The following is a 19,906-nucleotide window of genomic DNA, read 5'->3' on the forward strand; positions in this document are numbered from 1 at the left end:
CTATGAAATTTTAAGCCTAGAATCATTTGGTTTTAATGTGGTAGAGTAGTTCTGGGCATCAAATCATCTTTTGATTTCTCCTTGGTTTGGATTTGGTTGTGTAATGGGGTTGAAATAAAAATGAGAGCTTGTTGTTGGCATTTTTGCATCTTTAAGTTGGAATGCAGACATATAGGACTTTATTTTTGGGTCCAGAAGAAAAATAATATTGTTTGTAGGTATAAGTTGTCTAGGTGTTGAACAATGGACCTCTATAAATGAACCTGGAGTAGAAGGATCTGCTGTTGTATGTGGTTATTATTTTATGTCTATGCATCATATGCATGCCTGCTGCCCTGGGAGGTCAGAAGAAGGCACTGGATTCCCTGGAGCTGGAGTCGCCATGTGGTGCTTAGAACCACACCTAGGTCCTCTGTAAGAGCAGTCAGTGCCCTTGACCCCTGAGCACTCTGGCTCCCTTGTTTGCTTTTAGAGAGTTAAGTTTTCACTCCTATGGAACCCAATCTGTACTTAAACTTCAGATCCACCTGCCTCAGCCTCAGAGTTTTGGGATTTCAGGAATGCACCACCACTCCTAGTTTTGAAATAGAACTTTGCTTTGTTTTTTGAGACAGTTTTATATCCAGGCTGGGTGTGAACTTGTGTCTTCCCAGCCAGTCCCAAATCGCTGATCATCCTCCCTTAGCCTTCCAAGCCCTGGGATTTCAGGTGTATGCCTCTGTGCATGACTTGAAGTTGAACTTTCTAGTTGTAGTTCGCTCTTTGTTTCTTTCTCTCCCCCCCCCCCCTTTTCTTTCAGACAGGGTTTCTCTGTGTAGCTTTGGCTGTCCTTGGGATTAAAGGCATGCACCTGCCTGGCATAATGGCATTTTTCATAAGCCCTATGGAAAACTTTGTGGTTTTTTTTTTAACATTGTTTTTAAATGAGAAGTTACTTCAGGGAAGCAGAGTAAAGGGAACCAAATCTTAACTAACACTTCCCTCTGAGCAGTGAAATGCAGAGAGTACAGGCCAGTGATACTGATTAAAAAAAAAAAAATTAAAACGAGCTGGGTGTGGTGGCGCCTTTAATCCCAGCATTCGTTAAGGCAGAGGTAAGTGGATCACTCTGAGTTCGAGGCCAGCCTGGTCTACAAAGTGAGTCCTGGAAAGCGAAGGCTACACAGAGAAACCCTGTCCTCAAAAAACTAAGTAAGGAAAAATAAATAAATACAAACAAAAACCCCTAACGCAGGAAGTATAGACTTAGTGGGGGAATTTGACAGACTTATCTCCTATACGTAACACAAATTAGAGTCAGGCATTTGGAATGAGATCTGGTGCTGGTGATAAGTTGCCTGTCCACAACTTTTGATGAATCTGAGTATATGTGGTCAGTCTAGGGAATCTTAATCCACAGAATTGAAAAGCCAAGAAACAGAATTTATATGTGTGAGTTTTAGTTTCTCTTCACCCCCTTGCTCCCCACCCCCACCCCCATCCTGACTCTTTCAGTTTTTCCAATCTTTAGTTTTATTCTCTTAATTGATTTAGCTGTCCAGGTATTATTTTTCTTTTATTAAAAAAGTTCATTCTCTGATTTGCTTATCAGAAAAGAAAATTTTGTACTTTTTTTGAACCCAAGTCATCCTTTACACATTTAAAGGATATACGCATAAAACTTGTCATGTCAGTATACAAATCCATAACATAAATATATAAATACAACAAATACTGTGAGTCATATGGTACATATAGCTTTTTTGTTTGTTTTTCAAGACAAGTTTTCTCTGTGTAACACTGGCTATCCTGGAAGTCTCTTTGTAGATCAAGCTGGCCTGAAACTCACAGAGATCTGCTTGCTTCAGGCTCCTGAGTGCTGGGATTAAAGGCGTGTCTGCCCCACCCCCCTACCCCCGCCCCCTAAGCTATTTTTGGCCTTTTGAGGTTTCTCCACCCTGATTTCTAGAGCGCATGGACCCATTTGCAGTAGCACCAACAGTGAATGAATGATAGTTCCCTTTGTCCCACAGCCTCTCCAGCATTTGGTATTTGTTGTATTGTTGATCTTTGCCATTCTGACTGGGGTAAGGTGATATTAAAGTTGTTTTATTTGCATTTCTTAGTTATTATCTTGACTGATTTTGAGCAACTGTCAACTTCTTTCTTATTCTGACAATTTGACCTAATCTTGGTTTTCTTTTCTTTTGTTTTTTCCTTCCTTCCTTCCTTTCTTTTTTTGACAGTATCTCACTGTGTTACCCTAGCTGACTTGAAACTTTATGTACCCCAGGCTGGCCTTGAATTATGGTGATCCACCAGTTTCTGTGTGTCATCCCTGGCTGAAAGCGTTTCACACCTCCGCTCAGTCTCCTGAATGCTGGGATTGCTTGTGTACCCCTTGCCTCAGCTTTCTCTTTTTACTCTTTATATCCACTGTAGACAGGGTGAGCCATGTGGCTTAAGAACATTTTATTTAAACTTTAAAACTTTAAAGGCATTAATTTGTGTCTTGCGTCTTCCATTGTTGCAATTAATCAGAACGTCCAGAGACATTTTATTGCCTGACGTATTAATATTTCCTCCTCTGCTTACTTCTCATTTCTTCCCCTCCCTCTTTGGTGATCTGTGGATGCCACATTTTAAGCATGCGCTATTAGCAGTCTAAATGGAAGCTTTATGTACATGAGTGGTGCTGGCCGCGACTTACATTTCCTAGTTAGGCTAAGCAAGTAATTCTCTTTTTGGTGCTAGAGCCTTAACTTTTACTGTGTTGTATCATTTTGCTTATTGGTAGGTTTTATACTGTTTCTCAGTTAAGAGTTTTCTAATTACCTGTTTTAAGAAGGAAGCTAGGGAGTATCGTTTTAAAGGAGCATCTAGTGTTTCACTAAGTTAGTGATATGTTCTGATTGCCCTCTATAGTTTTTCTTCCCTTAGGGAGCAACACTGTTTTATTGTGTCTTTTATGTATAGATGTTGAGAAGAGTCTTGGAATTTTATGAATTGGTAGGTGACATACATTCCTTATTTCTTAGATATCTAAAGTACCATATTGTAGGTATCAGATTATTGCATGATACTTTGTGCCTTTTTATGAGTTAAGTTGTGAGTAAATATAAGGATCTGAGCAATTTGATTAAATCTTTTGAATAACTTCTCTTGTTAGAATAGTGGTGATAAAAAGTGGTGTTGCTATTAACTTAGAGAATATTCAACAGAAATTTTGAGAAATACATACTGAAAGTCTTTGAATTCATTTAGATTTTTAAATGAATTGCTAGTGATTTGTTTCCTATAGTAGAACTTATAACCTATTTAAACTTTCAGGAGTAATTTCGCAAATGAAATGACTAATTTGATAGCTGATTATTTTAAGTAGTAGATAATACTTATCAAAGAGATCTATGTCTTTAAGCTATAGTTTTTTGTTTTTTTAAATTATAGGTAGAAGAATACATGTTCACCTTTAGTGAACAAGAGCATGTTCCCAAACTCACTTCTGGGTCGTCCACCCTTCACTCCAAGCCACCAACAGCATAATAACTTCTTTGCTCTCTCACCAACTCTTTATTCACACCAGCAACTTATAGATGCACAGTTCAACTTTCAAAATGTAGAGTAAGTATAGTGTTGTATCAGACATTGTTATTAAGTTCTGTTCTCTCTTTAATAAATGTTTTGGTGTGCAGTATTTGAAAATAGAGAAAATATTATCAAACCTTGTTTTTGACTAGTAGTGCATTGAGTTTGTGTGGAATTTTTGGTCCTAAGGAAAAACATTTACGTTAATACTGTTCTTTATTTTTGGTAGTTTGTCTAGAGCTGTGTCCTTACAGCCCCTGACATATGGAACTGTCAGTCCAATACAGACCTCGACAACGCCATTATTTCGAGGAAGGAAGTAAGTGTTTCTTGACTGTTTCAAGAGAAATGTTAGAGTCCTAAGAGCTGTAGAACGGTTGCATAGAATTACATGGACAGTGTGACCTAGTCTCTTTAAGCAGAAGCTGAAGGGCGCAGACGTTAGTTATCGAAGCAGAGATATACTATGTGGTATATGAAATCTAGCGTTCTGTTTCTCAAATCAAGGCTTATGACAGAGAAGTTTTTCTTGATTGTCATAGGAAAAGTTACATAATGATTCTAAGAATATTGACTTCATTAGTTTTACTTGTGTATTTTTTGAAATTGCCTTAGTAGCCAATTGGTAATTCACGAGTAAAGATGAGTTCCATTAGTTCATAGCTACAGATATTTTTTAAAAAATTAAATTTGTGATTTTAATTGAAGATACTCAGTATATATGCTGTAATTACTTTCAGGATGAAAAATAACAAATGTACTTTTATGTGTCTAGCTCTGTGTGCTTTTACTTATGAGTAGGAGTTCTAGTTATTTTGAGGATATGCAGAAAGAAGAGCTGGAATAATCCCCAGGAGCGGTGTAATAATAAAACCTTTAGATGATGTTGGCCCATAGGATTTTAGAGCTAGGAAGGAATTGGGCCATTTTCTGTGACATAAGATATTTCATGGTACTGGGGTTTGAACCCAGGTCTTCACAGAAGCTTTGTAGGCTCTGTGTAGGAACTTAATTGTTTTCCTGTTATTTTGAAAAATTTCAAACTTAATGAAAAATGTAAAAGATGGTATAATGAACATCTGAGTACTTCCCCCCAGTAGCAAAGCTTAGCTGTTTGTTTTGTCTTTCTTCTCATTCTCACACTTTCCCTCTTGAATTATATTAAAGGAAATTATTGACATTACTTTATGCCAAAACCATCTCAGCTTTTTCCTTTAAAATATGAAGACATTCTCCAGACATAACCAGAGTATTTTGGTCATGCCACATATTTATGTTAATGCATATTATCTGAAATGTAGCTTGTTTTCAGGTGTCTCCCGTTGTTTTAATTTTTATAAAAATGTTAGTTTGTTTTTTTCCCACTGATGAGCCAGAACATAGATATATTCAAAGAACCTTAAAAAATATATATAACATATATATCACTCAGTTTACTTCCTTTTGTTAGAATTTATCTTTCATTCTTAGTGATTGAATAATTTTTTAAATAGGCATTTTTCTATGATGTGTTCAATGTGGTGATGACTCATTTGTTCAATTGCATGCCATTAATTATCTTTATTTATTTTTAATTATCTTTATTTTTGTACGGTATTATTGGAAGGCATTTGTTGTGCTAAAAGTGAATATTAAAAGTCCACTAGGGAGTAGGTAATGTCACCTTATCCAAGGAGTCACAGTGTTATTTTCTGTTTCGATATTTCTATGGTTCTGTTGTCAGGAAGTTGTGTCTTTAGTCACTAAGGTGTGTTTGCTTGTTTTCAGGAGAATAAGCGATGAAACAACCTTTCCTCTTGATGGTAAACGGCAGCGTTTCCATTCACCCCACCAGGAGCCAACTATAATTAACCAGATAGTGCCTTTATCAGGTGACCGAAGATATTCCATACCGCCATTGTTTCACACACACTATGTACCAGATATAATCAGATGTGTTCCACCTCTTCGAGAAATTCCACTCTTAGAACCTAGAGAAATCACACTGCCTGAGGCCAAAGATAAGGTAATTCTTTTTTGAATGAATAACTGATTGGTGGTGATGCGTTTTTGAAAAAGGTTTCTCTACGTAGCGCTGGCTATCCTGGAACTCACTCTGTAGACCAGGCTGGTCTAGAACACACAAAGATCTGCCTGCCTCTGCCTCTAAGTGCTCAGATTAAATGTGGGCACTACTACACCCAGTGCATCTTGTTCTTGGTATAGAAAAACATGGGTATTCATATAGTAATTATAATAAAATGTTAAAAAAGCAGTGTACACTTAAATGGTGTGATCAAGAAAAATGTATCAATAAGATCAGTGAAAATTCTTTTTGCTAAATAAAAGCATTTTCTCCTTCTTGGAAAATGATACTAGCATTGGGAACAAAAGAGTTAATACCTACTAGTGTAAGAATGTTGCTCTCCACAGTTATAGTTAGTGAAAAGTTAAGAAAAACTTGTAGGCAGTTGGGAAAAGTGTGTGGTGTCTGTCATCCTTTTGTTCTTTGAGTGATTCTGTGAGCTTTCCCTTGCCCCCCTCTCTCCCTCACTGTGTTCTTGACTGTCTTCCTGCGTAGTCTGCCTTAGACTGAAACTCACTCTTTCAAATGCACAAATCAGAATTTACTAAGTTTGTTAAGTGGTGTGCTTACCTTGTTTCCAAAACATTTCCACCACTCCCACGAAAGCTTGTACCTCAATAGTGTTCACTTCTTTCCCACTTCCTTTGAATAGAATCATTTCCTCTGTTGCCATTTGTGCCCTGTTTCTTTTGTTGTGTATAATGTTTTTAGGGTTTATTCATGTTTGTTTGGTTTTGGTTTTTGAGACTATTCGCCATGTGGTTTAGATTGGCCTTGAGCATACTGTCCTGCTCAGCTGAGTGTTGGAACTGCGTTGTTTTCACTTGAATAATATTTTATTGTGTAGATATATATTTTGCTAATGTATTCCTCAGGCAGTGGACTTTTAGGTTTCTTACTCTGACTGTTATGAATAATGGTGCTGTAATGTCATGTATATAAAATATTTCATGGATATATTTTTCCACTGTTGATACATAAAGAGGAGTGGAATTGTTTGGTAATATGGTAAAATATGTTCAACCTTTAGGAACCACGAAAGTGTTCTGTAAAGTGGATTTTACATGTATGCACATGCCCCACTTTGTTTACTACCCTGTGATGTTTATCGTAATTTCCTCCCTCCCCACCCTCCCTCCAGCCAGGGCTTTTCTACATGCTAGGGAAAGACTGAATTACCATCAAGGTTTATCCTTATCTGGCCTCTTTTTATTGGAGCCTTCTGGAATGAGAATGGTTTCAGTTTCCATTCCTTAATGTCTAATTATACTGAGCGTCTTATCATTTGCTTGTGGGATATGTGTGTGTTCCTTGGAGAGATGTCTGTTCAGATTCTTTGTGCAGATGTAGTAGGTTATAAGAGTTATTTCTTTATATTCTGAGCCCTTCTTAGATAGATGATTTGCAAATGTTTTGTCCTTTCTGTAATTTGTATTTTTAGATTTATTGTTGATGCCTTCTAAAGCATATGAATATTTTCATTTTTCTGTGGTTCAGTTAGTTTTTCTTTGGCTAATATGCTATTGCTGAATTTCAGAAACCATCTTTCAATGCAGTATCTTGAATATTGATGCCTATGTATCGTAAGATTTATTTATTTCCTCATTCACTCACTTCACTCATTTGTTTGTTTGTTTGTTTATAGGCAGGGCCTCATTATGTAGCTCTGGTAAGCCTGAAGCTTGATATATAGACCAGAGGTCCTTGAACTCATATAATCCTTCTGAGTGCTGGAATGTACTCCAAGAATTTTTACTTTTAGTTCTTACTTTTAGGATTTTGATCCATATGTAATGGCATATATATATGGTAGGGTGTAGGCTCCGAGTGTGTTCTTCTACTGTTGGCTCATGTGTATCCCAGGATCATTTAGTACCAATACTATCCCCTCTCTGCCAACATCTTCCTTTCCATGAAGTAGGAACAATTACACAAAAGCAGTGGGAAAGAGGAGAAAGCAGATTAAAATTAAAAGATGAACATGGGATGTTTTAATGCTCTTATTCCTTATTTTCTTTCTGAACTTAACTCCTGATATCATAATATAAGAGTCCATGGTATAAGAAAAATGAAATGAAATATTTTGAATGGATACATAAATAATTACTATATATGGATTGATTTGTTTTTTGGAGACAGGGTTTCTCTGTGTAGCCCTGGTTGTCCTAGAACTTACTCTGTAGACTAGGCTGGCCTGGAACTCACAGTGATCTGCCTGCCCCTGTCTCCCGAGTGCTGGGATTAAATGTATGTGCCCTCGTGCCTGGCTAGACATTTTACTCAAGTTAATACCATTTATTCTTTCAACAACCTAGTGAATATGGCTATGGTCCTAAATTTTATTGATGTTTAGAAAGTTAAATAATTTGCTCAAAATCGTGATCTTGTAAATGATAAAACTAAGATTTTGATACATTATTTAACAAAATCTCAAATGTTCAATTTTACCAATAAAGACTCAGGAGCCAGATGCTGGGTGAAAGCCTATTATTTTCAGAGAGACAGAGAATGCACTCAACTGACCTTTCTCCTCAGCTGAGGTCGCAGAAGGAAGAGGAAGCCCTTTACCCATGCTTCTCAAAATCCTCCTAAACTGAATGTCCTTCCCTTCTCCTTCCTAGGCGTCTCTCTAACCGTCCTCCCTGACTGCCTCTCTGGTTTTTTCCTATGTTCACTCCCTGTCAGCTGGTTGCTTGCTTTGCCTCTTGATCTATGGTTGACTTTATTTAATCCTGCTTACAATATTTAAACAGACTGCTCTTGGATTAAAGTGTGTGCTAGGGCTGAGCCACACCACAAGTAGAAACAGGTTTTTCCAGGAAACAACACAATCTCTGGGTTCACAATGTGATCAGATATCCTATAACAACACATAGCTCCAAAAATGCAGAGAGGGAATTTAATGTGCTTATAGACAGGAATAGGGAGATCACATTGTGAGACCTGTTTGTAATATCATAATCTGTGACAGTAATAACTGATAATTTTACTGAGTGTCTATCTCTGCCAGCAGTGTAGTCAACAATTACATGCTACTCCTATAAAGTGTATAGTGAGTAAAAGTATTTAATGTGAGTTAATTAGGCACTGATTTGGGCCCTTGAATGCATAGTCAGTTGGCATTGAAAGTGTTTGAATAGCTGAAATAACACAATGAGTCTGGATTTTGGGGGAGGATGATTTTTTGCAGAGTAGAGTTGTTTTGTTTAGAATAAGGTAGCCTAGAAGGTGGACTGTCATCTTAAAGGTTGTTAATGCATCTGGATAAGAGGTCCTGCAGAACTCAGTTGTGACAGATGACGTTGAAATGGTACGTGAGATAGTATATAAGCAGTAGGGAATGATAGGGGTTTGCTTTGTGCCAGAGGGTGGTGTCAAGTTCACAATCCTCCAGCCTCAGCTTCCCACGTGCTGGGATTACAATGTGTACAAGTGTGGGCTCACGTGGAATGGCAGTAGGTTTCATTTGAGCATTGCTGCAGCATATACTGAGTACCTACTGTGATTTCCTGGATTGCTTGGGTCTACTTCAGTTAACAAACATTTTCTTTAAAGGACCAAATAGCAAATATTACAGGCATCCAAGCTTTTTTTTTCTCCACTTACTAAAATGTGAAAATAATTTTAACTCATTTGTATATAAAAGACTAGAAGCTATATTTGGCCTGTGGGCCCTAGTTTGCCGAAATTTTTTTCTGGGTGAATAAAATCTAATCTTTATATGACATTTAAATTTTACATTAACCATTTTTACTGAATTTGTTACAAACTTGGGCACCATTATATTTTTGTTATAGCAAGTAGCAAACTGTGTGCATAAAATGTAAACAAAAGTGTTTGTAAATTTTTCAGGTTTAATTTAACCATTTCAAAATTTTATTGACTACAGTACACTAACATGACTGATCATATGATCAATCTTAATTTAGTCCATATCGTCCCCTCTTTTTAGTTTGGGATCAGCTTTAGTTGTCATGTATTACTCACAAATATATCCATGTTTCTGTGTTTTTCTTGGCAGTGCAACTGTATCTCTTAGTTTTTCCCTTCCTGACTATTCTTCATCTTTCACTTTTCCAAGTAAAACACATTTTCTTAATTTCATGAGAGAAGCCTTTTTTAAAGTTATATTGACTCTAAATATCCATTCCAGGATAATTGATACGTTTACCAATAGCTTCCTGACCTATTAGCATGGTATATCTTTATTTTTGTTGTAATTTTGTTTTGAGGTAGGTATCACTCAGTAGACCATTACTGACCTCAACCTCATACCAGCTCTGCTTTCACTTCCCAATTGCTGGGATTACAGGCAGTGAGGATACCAGGTTTACCGCTGCACATACTCAGAATTTTCTGAGTTTCAGCCTGTACATCATGCACAGCTTTTGAAAAATATATTTGTCAATAATTTCATGTACCTTGCTGCTGTCATAAATTATTTTCTAAAATTTTTGTTAGTATATATGCTTTAAATTATCTTCTCAGCATATTAAAATGAGAAAGGCCTTTAAAAATACTTTAAAATGTCTTCATCTTAGCAATGTACCTCTGTCATTCTTTCCTTAGAAAGCTTTATGGAAATTATTTCATATATTTTCAGGTATTATTCCTAAACCTTTTTTTCCTATTTTGTTTTATTTTATTCCTATTCCTCTTGAGATTTCAGTCCTTTTTGTATTGTTCCCTCAGTAGTCAGAATCCTTCTAGACCTTCCATCTGCCTCTCATGGCTTTGCCTTGTGTAGATTTCAGAGCCCAACTGTCTTTTGTGGATGTTTTACAAGCGAGTTGCTTACAAATTACAGCTTGTGAAGGTTCCTGTTCTACAGCAAGAGTGAGCCTTTAGTTTGGAGGGAAGAAGCAGAACAGTGGCTAGAGCCCATTGGATTTCTGGGCATCTGAGTCTAGGGAAGTCCTACTGCTCTTCTACTTTCTTATTTCTTTTGGATACTGTGTATATACTGGATATAATGTACATCGTGCAGAGCTTTTGAAAAAATAGATTTTTCAATAATTTCAATAGACAAATAGATTTGTCAATAATATTCTGGTATTAGAGTTTGACCTTCACCGGTTAGATTTAGGACTCGTGGAGGAAACTCAGTCAATATTGTTGTACTTGTTACCAGTGTTTGGTTTTGGTTTAGTTTGATGTTTTATTCTCCTAGTTGTTTTGTCTCTTTTGGGGGGAGGGTCAAGTGTTTATAGAAATCTTTAAAAAATCATGACGTTTTTCATGGTCAAGTCAGCAGCTCTTGAATCTTCTTAAATATTCTGAATATGAAATAAAAAATAACATCTTAAATGATGAATGAGACTTTTGTCTGGTCATATGTAGACTGTGGGAGGCATAATAAGGAGAGGCTGAAAATACAAAGGAGAGATTGAAGAATTGATGCAGGTGTTTGTGCTCCTGAGCTGGACAGCATGCTTGGATATAAAAATATAGGTAGAGGGAAAAGAGGATACTTTGTCTTAACAAAATGAAAGGTGAGGTTTCCTTCAGGAATGCTAATTTCTAAGTCTTAGCAAGATGAGGAATCCTATCTGGTATTTTTAATTTTCTTAGGTTTTTTTTTTTTTTTCCTTTGAGACAGGGTCTCATGTAGCGTAGGCGGTCCTGGAGCTCCCTATGAAGTTAAGGATGGCCTTGAACTCCTGATCCTCCTACCTCCATCTCTGAGTGCTGGGATTTGCAGATGTGCACCACTACACTTGGCTTTTCTTAGAAAATTTAAATGTGAGCTTATCTGCAAGAGAAAGTAAGTTTAGGGGCCTTGAAGAAGGCAGTAAATACTTTGGAATGGAATAGTGAAAAATGGGTAGGAACAATATCTAACCAGAAACATGAGAGAAAGACTGAGTGGTACTTAGGACACTAAGCTAGGCTAACGCTTCCATCATACATTTGAAAGATTGTACTTTGTAGAAAGCTCTTTAGTTTTTGTCTTTCCATAAGTTAAATTTTAGAGGGAGGTAGTGTAGGTTTGTATGCCTTCAGTTGAGGATTTGTAGTATAAGCATTAGAACATGAGGGATAAACCTAGTAAGGTGTGATATAAGAGAGGTTCAAGAGATGCATTCTGGGATAGTGGCAGCATAAGGAAGGGCATCAGGACCAACAGATACCTTAGAGGTGGGCATGATAAAGAGAGTTGAACAGGAAATTGAAGCTAAAGCAGTATACTGGAAATTAAAATATCCAATTAGAACACATTGTACAACAATGTACACCAATGAAAATATTATAGTAAAAGATTTTCAGAAGTGGAGTATGTTGAAAGTGTAGGTCACTACATATAAGGGTACCCCTATCATCCTGTCATCCTGAGGTGATTGCAAGAAGTTGGAGTGCAGGGAAAATGTTACCCACATAGGTACCTAAACAAGGGAGAGCAACAGATGGCAATCTCATCTGAAGAAGTCAAGGTTCAGAGAAAGTTAAAAAAAAAAATAGAGCAGAGAGGGTGGTTTGTGTGACTATAGAAGACAGGAGACTTCTAAAATCGGTTATGTGTGGCCACCAGAGGTTGAACAAACTTCTTGGAAGGGAACTATAGTAAATATTTTAGAATCTGTCTTCAAGTCAGAGTTTCTCTGTTTAGCCTTGGCTGTCCTGGCACTCTCTGTAGACAAGGCTGACCTGGGACTGCCTCCCGAGTACTGGGATTAAAGGTGTCCGCCACCACACTCGGCTCTGTTGCATATTCTTATTCACTTTTTTGTATGACTTTTTAAAAAACATTATTTCATGTGCATTGATGTGAGAGTGTCAAATCCTCTGGAGCTGCCATGTGGGTGCTGAGGATTGAACCGGGGTCCTCTGGAAGAGCAACCAGTGCTCTTAACCACTGAGCCATCTCTCCAGCCCGTTTCTGTGACTCTTAAAAGTAAAAATAAAATAAATAAAATAAAAAAATTTTAATGGTCCACATAAAGGCAGACAGTGATGAAACAGTTTTAGTTTGTTGAGCTATAGTTATACTCATTATGAATTAATTACCTGACTACTTTTTTGTCACTTGAGTAGTGTTTTATTTTGTAAAACTCAGGTATAGTTTTCTAAGCCATTCTTTGTAGGTGAGTAACAATAGCTTTGGACCAGGAAGTGTTAAGAGGATACTATGTATTTATTTTAAATACTGTCACTATTCATTTACACTGCTTAGTACAGTAGTTATACATTTCTGAACAAATCTTGTTTCTGTTTCTTTTGTGGTACTCAAGTTGAGTCAGCAGATACTAGAGTTGTTTGAAACTTGTCAGCAGCAAGCAAGTGACTTGAAGAAGAAAGAACTTTGTAGAGCACAGCTGCAGAGAGAGATTCAGTTGCTGTTCCCACGTACGTCTGCCTGCTCTGCATGCCTTTACTGTCTGTACATACCTGTGTACAAACCACAGAACTTCTTACTGTTCTCCTCTGCTTCTCTAGAGAGCAGACTTTTTTTGGTTGGATCGTCTTTAAATGGATTTGGTGCCCGGAGCAGTGATGGTGATTTATGCTTGGTTGTTAAAGAAGAACCAGTAAGTGATACTATACCAAGTCCATTTCTTATCTTTCATCAGCTCAGGAATAGAACTTGATTTATTTTAATTCATTATTTGAGTTTAGAACTTGATTTATTTTAATTAATTATTTGAGTTTAGAACTTGATTTATTTTAATTCATTACTTGAGTTTTCTGTTTAGTTCTAGAAGGACCTATGCCTTTGCCCCCCACATGTAAGGCACCAGCATGGTGTGCATAAGAGCAGCTCTAACAGTAATGGCTCTGAGTTGTTGATGTGAGCTGGCTTCTCTGTGTGGTTTTTTAGGTGTTGCTTTTTACTATGAAATGTCACTGGGATGAGTATTTCTAGGATGCAGTAAAGCAAAGCATGTAGTAGTGTCATATTCTTGATAGTGATTCTCTTTTTAAATCTATATCCCCCCTTGAAAATGTTCTGAGCTTTGAGTTATATTTTTGGGAAAATAAGGCTTCAGTGAAATTTAAGACTATTGTGATTTATTAAATTTAACATTTTTTTCTAAGTTACTGACTTTATTTTTATTTAACAACCAAATTGTGATATTTAGAATTATATTTATTTGAATTTCCTGTTAACTGATCTTCTGAATATATCTTAGTACATATTATCTATCTATCTATCTATCTATCTATCTATCTATCTATCTATACACACACACACACACACACACACACACACACACACTGATTTTTTTTTTTTTGAGAGGGTTTCTCTGTATAGCCTTGACTGTCATGGAACTCACTCTGTACACCAGGCTGCCCTCGAACTCAAAAAGATCTGCCTGCCTCTGCCTCCCAAGTGATGGGATTTAAAGGTGTGTGCCACCACCACCTGGCTTTAATATTTCATACGATGCTTCATATCCTTAAAAGTGCAAAACAAAATCTTGAATTGTAGTGTGTAATTTTATTCTCCAGGTTACTGTAAAAGAGAAACAGGTTTATTCCAGGAAAGAATCTGCTATTTTATTTTTATTTTTTGTGCCTTGAGATGATATAAAAGAAAAGAAAGGAGGGAAAAACAAGCAAACTAGAAGACCCCTTAAATGTCAGTATAATAGAGACTGTAAGTCATGTAGCTAGACCACACTCACCGCTCACTATTCTGTGCTCTTCATCACATGCTTAAGTCATTGCCACAGCTTACACAGAGACCGAGACATTAGATTGGACATAATGCATAAACACTTCACATATTACTAAGTTAAGGCTTTGTTCAATTTTGTTAGATGAGATTTTTTTTTACACCATTTATACAATTAGAAAATAATTTGACTCTGAAATGTGAATATGAAACATAGCATTGAGTGTTGACTTTTCTTTTTTTGTCTGAAAAATTATTTTTCCTTTTTTTGGTGAGGGTTGACTTTTTTATTGTATATTTTGAAAGGTAACTTGAAAGAAAAATATGTGTCTTGTGTTTTGCTGTTGTGTTACTTAAAAAAACAAACACTAAACTAAGAAAAATAATGAAAAAACACTTTAACTTTTTAGTGTTTTTTTCAGGTAAATCAGAAGACTGAAGCACGACATATACTCACCTTAGTCCATAAACACTTCTGTACCAGACTATGTAAGTCTCACCGCCTTATGACCTATCTTATTTAAGAGGGTGCTCATTTAATTTTTTCAGTAAAAATAGTTTACTTTCTGATGAGAATAGACAGAGTGTGGATTGTTTTCCTTCCAGCTAAATTCTTTTGAACTTCTTTTAAAGATAGGGTCTTGATATATATAAATAGAGCCTAGGCTGGCCTTGATCTTGTGATCCTCCTGCCTCAGCCTCCTCTGTGTATCACTAGCCTTTTTTCAATCATGCTTTTGGCTAAAAAGTATGATTCAGCAAATCATTATTGAATTAACCTGAAAAATAATCTTTTGAAGGCATCTGGCATCTTTTGATTTGAAGATATATAGCTTCTCTTCTTTTTCTCAAAAGGTTATAGACCCTTAGGAAAATAGGCATGAATAAACAGCTGGCTGTAGTGATCTGTGCAGCCAAAAACACGATAGAAATTGTAAATGTATAGGTGTAAATGTTACAGCTCTCAGGGGAAGGTACCCTGGCAGTTGGGAGCCAAGGAGTACCACAGAGTCATAAAGCACAGCAAACCTTACACAAGAGATTTACTGAGAAAAACACAGGTGGTGTTTGCTTCAGCTCAGGAGGGAAGCTGGGCAGGTGGCTTGGGGGTGGGGCTTTCCAGGGTTGCCTGGGATTAGTGGAATTTTGTGGTCTGATCTTGAGCTTTTTACTCTCATGGCAGAGCTTGACCACCTGGGGCTCAAGGGGCTGGGTCCAGCCATTATGGCCATTAGAGTGTTCTGTGGGCAGAGCCTGGCAGTTGGAGGTCCTCAGAGCTGGGAGCTGGCCATTTGTGTGCCTTAAGGGGCTTAGAGTAAGTGTCTCTGTAAGGAAAGAATCCCATCTCTTTAGCAGTAATATACATCTATACTTTAGAAACATGAGTTCTAAACTTGAGACTAAAATATATTATTCCCAAAGAAAGCAAAATCGTCGACTTAGGCCAGTTTATTATAAGATTTTATATTTTAGCGAACTCACTAAATTTTAATCTATATTATCCCATCATATGCTTTACTTTGAGCTTCCATGAAATGTTAAGGAATGTTGTGATGCTAGAGATATTTTTTTAAACAGATACTCATATACAAGGCTTTGAAATGGGAAATACAAAGCCAAGCAACAAGTCACTATCATTGAATAGTTCATATCTAATTGTAGGAAAAAGAGAATTCAGTTATTGGAGTCAATCTGTTAGTTCATCTATAAAGTAAAGGAATAATTCATACTGACACTGAATTTTTAATCATTCTTACTATATTTAAAATCTAATAAATGGGGCTGGGGAGATGGCTTAATGGGTAAAGTGCCTGTTGGGTAAACATGAGGACCTGAGTTCACATCTCTAGCACTCATGTGAAAAATGCTGGGTGTGGCAGCGTATGTCTGTGACCCCAGCTCTAGGGGTCAGGGATGGGGCAGAGACAGGAGGATCCCGATTATCCATGCTGTCCACTTATTGAGGATCAGTTTCACTGAGATTTTAATCTTAAAAGGTAGTTGGAGAAGTATAGAGGAAAAGACTGGAGTTTTGACCTCTGGGCTCCGTACACATGACTCATATATGCATGTGTAGTTTCATATGTACATGGAGGAAAACATGAAACTTTACCCTCCCTACCAGAAACCCTAACAACAAAATTTTTAGCTTTAAAAAAAGGGAATCTGGTATTGTCCTTTTCTATAGTTAAAAATTTAGAACATTGCTCCTGTGATAAAAGTTTGCAGATTTTTTTTTTTTAAGTGCTTCTCTTTTTTGACTATGTGTCTGTTTGGGTATATGCACTGAGTGCAGGTGCCATGGGGACCAGAAGAGGGCACTGGATCCTCTGGAGCTGGAGTTGCAGACCGTTACAGCTGCCAGGTGTGGGTGCTGGTGTCTGAACTCAGGTCTTCTGAAGAGCAGTGTGTGCTCTTAAACACTGCATTTCCTGATTTTCTGCAATAGCATGTATTATTTTCTATAATAGATTCTTTATACCTTTTATGAAATTAAAAATATGTGCTTGTGTATTTTATTCTCTTTGAGATCATACATAATTGAATGTATTTTTGCCTTACCAAGTTGCAAGTATTTGCATATTACAACTGATTTCTATGGTTACCATGTCTTACTGTTTGTCATACCATAATTTAGCAATTTCCTTTTAGCTATTTTTGCACTCAGATGTCTCAACAAATGTCTTTATAGATACGACTATATACTGGATTTATTTTTGAAAACAAAAACCAAAGCCTTTTAAATAGTACAGGCTTGATGTCTGTCTGTCTTTGTCTAGTACAGGCCTGATGTCTGTCTGTCTTTGCCTTCCCTCCCTTGGACTCTCATTCCTTCCCTCCTGCACACCCCCCACTCTTTGACAGGGTTTCACTGTGTAGCCCGTGCTTCATGGAACTCACTCTCCACTTTTTCCTTTCTATGTTCCTTCCTTTAAACGGTCTCACTGTGTATCCCTGTCTTCCTGAAACTCCCTTTGTGCCATTATTCTTGGCTTTCTTTTTCAAAGACAGTATGTTTGAACTTAAGTTGGTTTAGTTTATTAAAATACTTCTTTTAAAACTGCATTGGAACATTATGAGTGAAGAGCCATTGGCAGATACTCACATTGTCTTTTTTCCTTCAGCTGGCTACATTGAGAGACCTCAGCTGATTCGTGCAAAAGTGCCAATTGTGAAGTTCAGGGATAAAGTCAGGTAAATAATTACAACCAATCCACCCCTCTTTTTTCAGGTGCATTATAATAACTTTGGCTAGTCATCTAATGTGGATAGCCGGGAAGTCAGTGTCACAGCACAGCAGCTTATCTTCAAAGGTTTAGAAATAAATTTGTTTCTTTCCTTTTTGTTATTGTCTATTTTGTTTGTTTGTTTGTTTTGCTTATCGAGACAGGGGTTCTCTGTAGCCTTGCCTGTCCTGGACTCCTTTGTAGCCAGGATGGCCCGGAACTCACAGCACCTGCCGCTGCTTGCTGAGTGCTGGGATTAAAAGCATGTACCACCACACCTGGCTTCTGCTTTGAATCAGGCTGGCTGTGGATTTAGTATACAGCTGAGGACAGCTCTGAACTTTGGACTCTGCTCCTTCCACTTCATGAGCGATGGGACTATAGGTGTGTCCCCTTGCCCATTGTCTTTTAAATTGGTTTTTGAAATAATCTGAGCGGTCTTCATGCTTAGCTGAATTTAGCTACTCTGCTTGAATTTTAAGTATTTGGGACTATCCAATTTGGATTTTAAAATGATTCTCTTGTAGCCCAGCATACTGGCTCACACTTGCAAATGGATTTCTGTGAGTTCCAGACCAGGCGTGGTCTACAAACCTGGCACATACCTTCCTAATGCGCAACCCTTTAGTTCAGTTCCTTAGGTTGTGGTCATATCTCCATAAAATTACTACTTGATGACTAATTTTGCTACTGTTAAGAATTGTAATGTAAATATCTGTTTTCTGATGGTCTTGGGTGACTACTGTGAAAGGGTGGTTCAACCTTCAAAGGGGTCTCTTAGAGGTTGAAAGTCACTAGTCTATACAGTGAGATACAGGTCAGTCAAGGTTACATAGTGAAGACCCTGTTTAAAATTTAAAAGATCTCATATCTTTGGGATGCATAATGCATTCCCCCAAACATGTCTTTGATAAAATTTGGTGTGTATTTATATCAGAGGGTTTCTTGTAAGTTGAGTTATGGTGCATATCAAGACCTGTTATCCCAGCCGGGCGTGGTGGCGCACGCCTTTAATCCCAGCACTCGGGAGGCAGAAGCAGGCGGATCGCTGTGAGTTCGAGGCCAGCCTGGTCTACAAAGCCAGTCCAGGACAGCCAAGGCTACACAGAGAAACCCTGTCTCGAAAAAAAAAAAAAACCAAAAAAAAAAAAAAGACCTGTTATCCCATCTCTGAACTTAACCTAGAGGGGCTGCCTCCCTAGACTGTAAATCTGCTACCTTTTCTTCCTAGTGCAATTTATGTGCTTGAGATATATGAAGGTTCACAGAACTCCCTAATGCAGCTTTTGCTATTCTGCAAGGAGTAGGGTCTTAAAATTACTTGAATCAAATCAGGAATTATTCAAAATCATCAAGAATTTATAAAATCATCAATTCATCCAAATAGCATTATTTCATCAAAGTACATCTTCATATTGATACTGAAGGAAATCTGTCCAAGAGAGTGGGTAAATACCCAGGAGGTAATAGGCAGTTAGGGTCTTTCCATGCCATACCAGATATATGAGGGATACAGCAATGGCAAACATGAAAAGGCATATTACCAGCAAGAAGCAATCTGGAGACAAAATCTCTGGGGTCCCTGTCTCACCAGGGCATGCCCATTGTCAGCTGCCTTCAGGAATCTTGCTGCAGTTTCCCTTTCATGGCCTGTGCCAGTTAAACCAAATATATTTCACTTAAAGATATAGAGCATACAGAGGATAAGACAAAACATTCAATTTCAAAATTTTAACTTTTTCTTAATATTCTCTTAGCCTGGGTTCTGATTTCTTTTTTTTTTAAATTTTATTTCTTTATTATGTATACAGTGCATATTATATCACATTATAGATGGTTGTGAGCCACCATGTGGTTGCTAGGAATTGAACTCAGGACCTGTGGAAGAGCAGTCAGTGCTCTTAACCACTGAGCCATCTCTCCAGCCCTGGATTCTGATTTGTTAAGAATACTATATTAGAAGCTATTGTGTAATACTTGAATATAAGAAGGTAAATGGTACAATCAAGTGTTGTAATCATGGCACTAGGAGTTGGAGTAGCAGGATGGTGAGTTCAAGTACAGCATGGGGTACTAGTGAGTGTCTATCTTAAAACAAATGAACAGGCAAACAGAAATAAGTGAAGTGTAGATTGAGTATATCATTTGTTGAAAAGATAAACTGTCTTTTAAAATAGGGTAGTGATAAAGCAGGTTTGTTTAGGTGTTTCAGGGGTAACACTGAAATTATATGCACATATATAGAATTGAACCTTCTTATTTATGGATTTTACATTTCAGAGTTACTTTCTTGCTAAAATTTACTTCGCTTTTTGTATTGTTCAAGGTGTAGCAACAATTTGGGGCTAGTCTAATACCTATCTATGTTCACAACTGAGGTTGAGAAAGGTGACATTCTGCCTTCTTGCTTTAGTTTTCTCATACTGCAGACAACTG

The 19,906-nt window shown here is 37.3% G+C and overlaps 1 protein-coding gene across 7 annotated transcripts in view; it reads left to right on the forward strand.

The window, feature by feature from the left end:
* Nucleotides 1–19,906, forward strand: part of TENT2 (terminal nucleotidyltransferase 2) — a 49,874-nt gene that overhangs the window by 2,864 nt on the left and 27,104 nt on the right. For 4 of the 7 annotated variants that reach the window (XR_014782884.1, XM_084800666.1, XM_084800665.1 and 1 more), the window contains 7 exons: nt 3,427–3,600; nt 3,794–3,883; nt 5,332–5,569; nt 12,859–12,973; nt 13,064–13,155; nt 14,654–14,732; nt 17,369–17,438. Coding sequence is in view for 6 of the 7 variants with exons in the window: in XM_084800666.1 (XP_084656792.1) it covers nt 3,464–3,600; nt 3,794–3,883; nt 5,332–5,569; nt 12,859–12,973; nt 13,064–13,155; nt 14,654–14,732; nt 17,369–17,438 (821 nt within the window). In the remaining variant the exon portion in view is untranslated. The remainder of the gene's footprint in view (nt 1–3,426; nt 3,601–3,793; nt 3,884–5,331; nt 5,570–12,858; nt 12,974–13,063; nt 13,156–14,653; nt 14,733–17,368; nt 17,439–19,906) is intronic. The other 3 variants (XM_084800667.1, XM_084800669.1, XM_084800668.1) reach the window with 3 other exon arrangements.

Source organism: Acomys minous (assembly GCF_964271855.1).
Source record: "Acomys minous genome assembly, chromosome: 11".
Lineage (NCBI taxonomy): Eukaryota > Metazoa > Chordata > Mammalia > Rodentia > Muridae > Acomys > Acomys minous.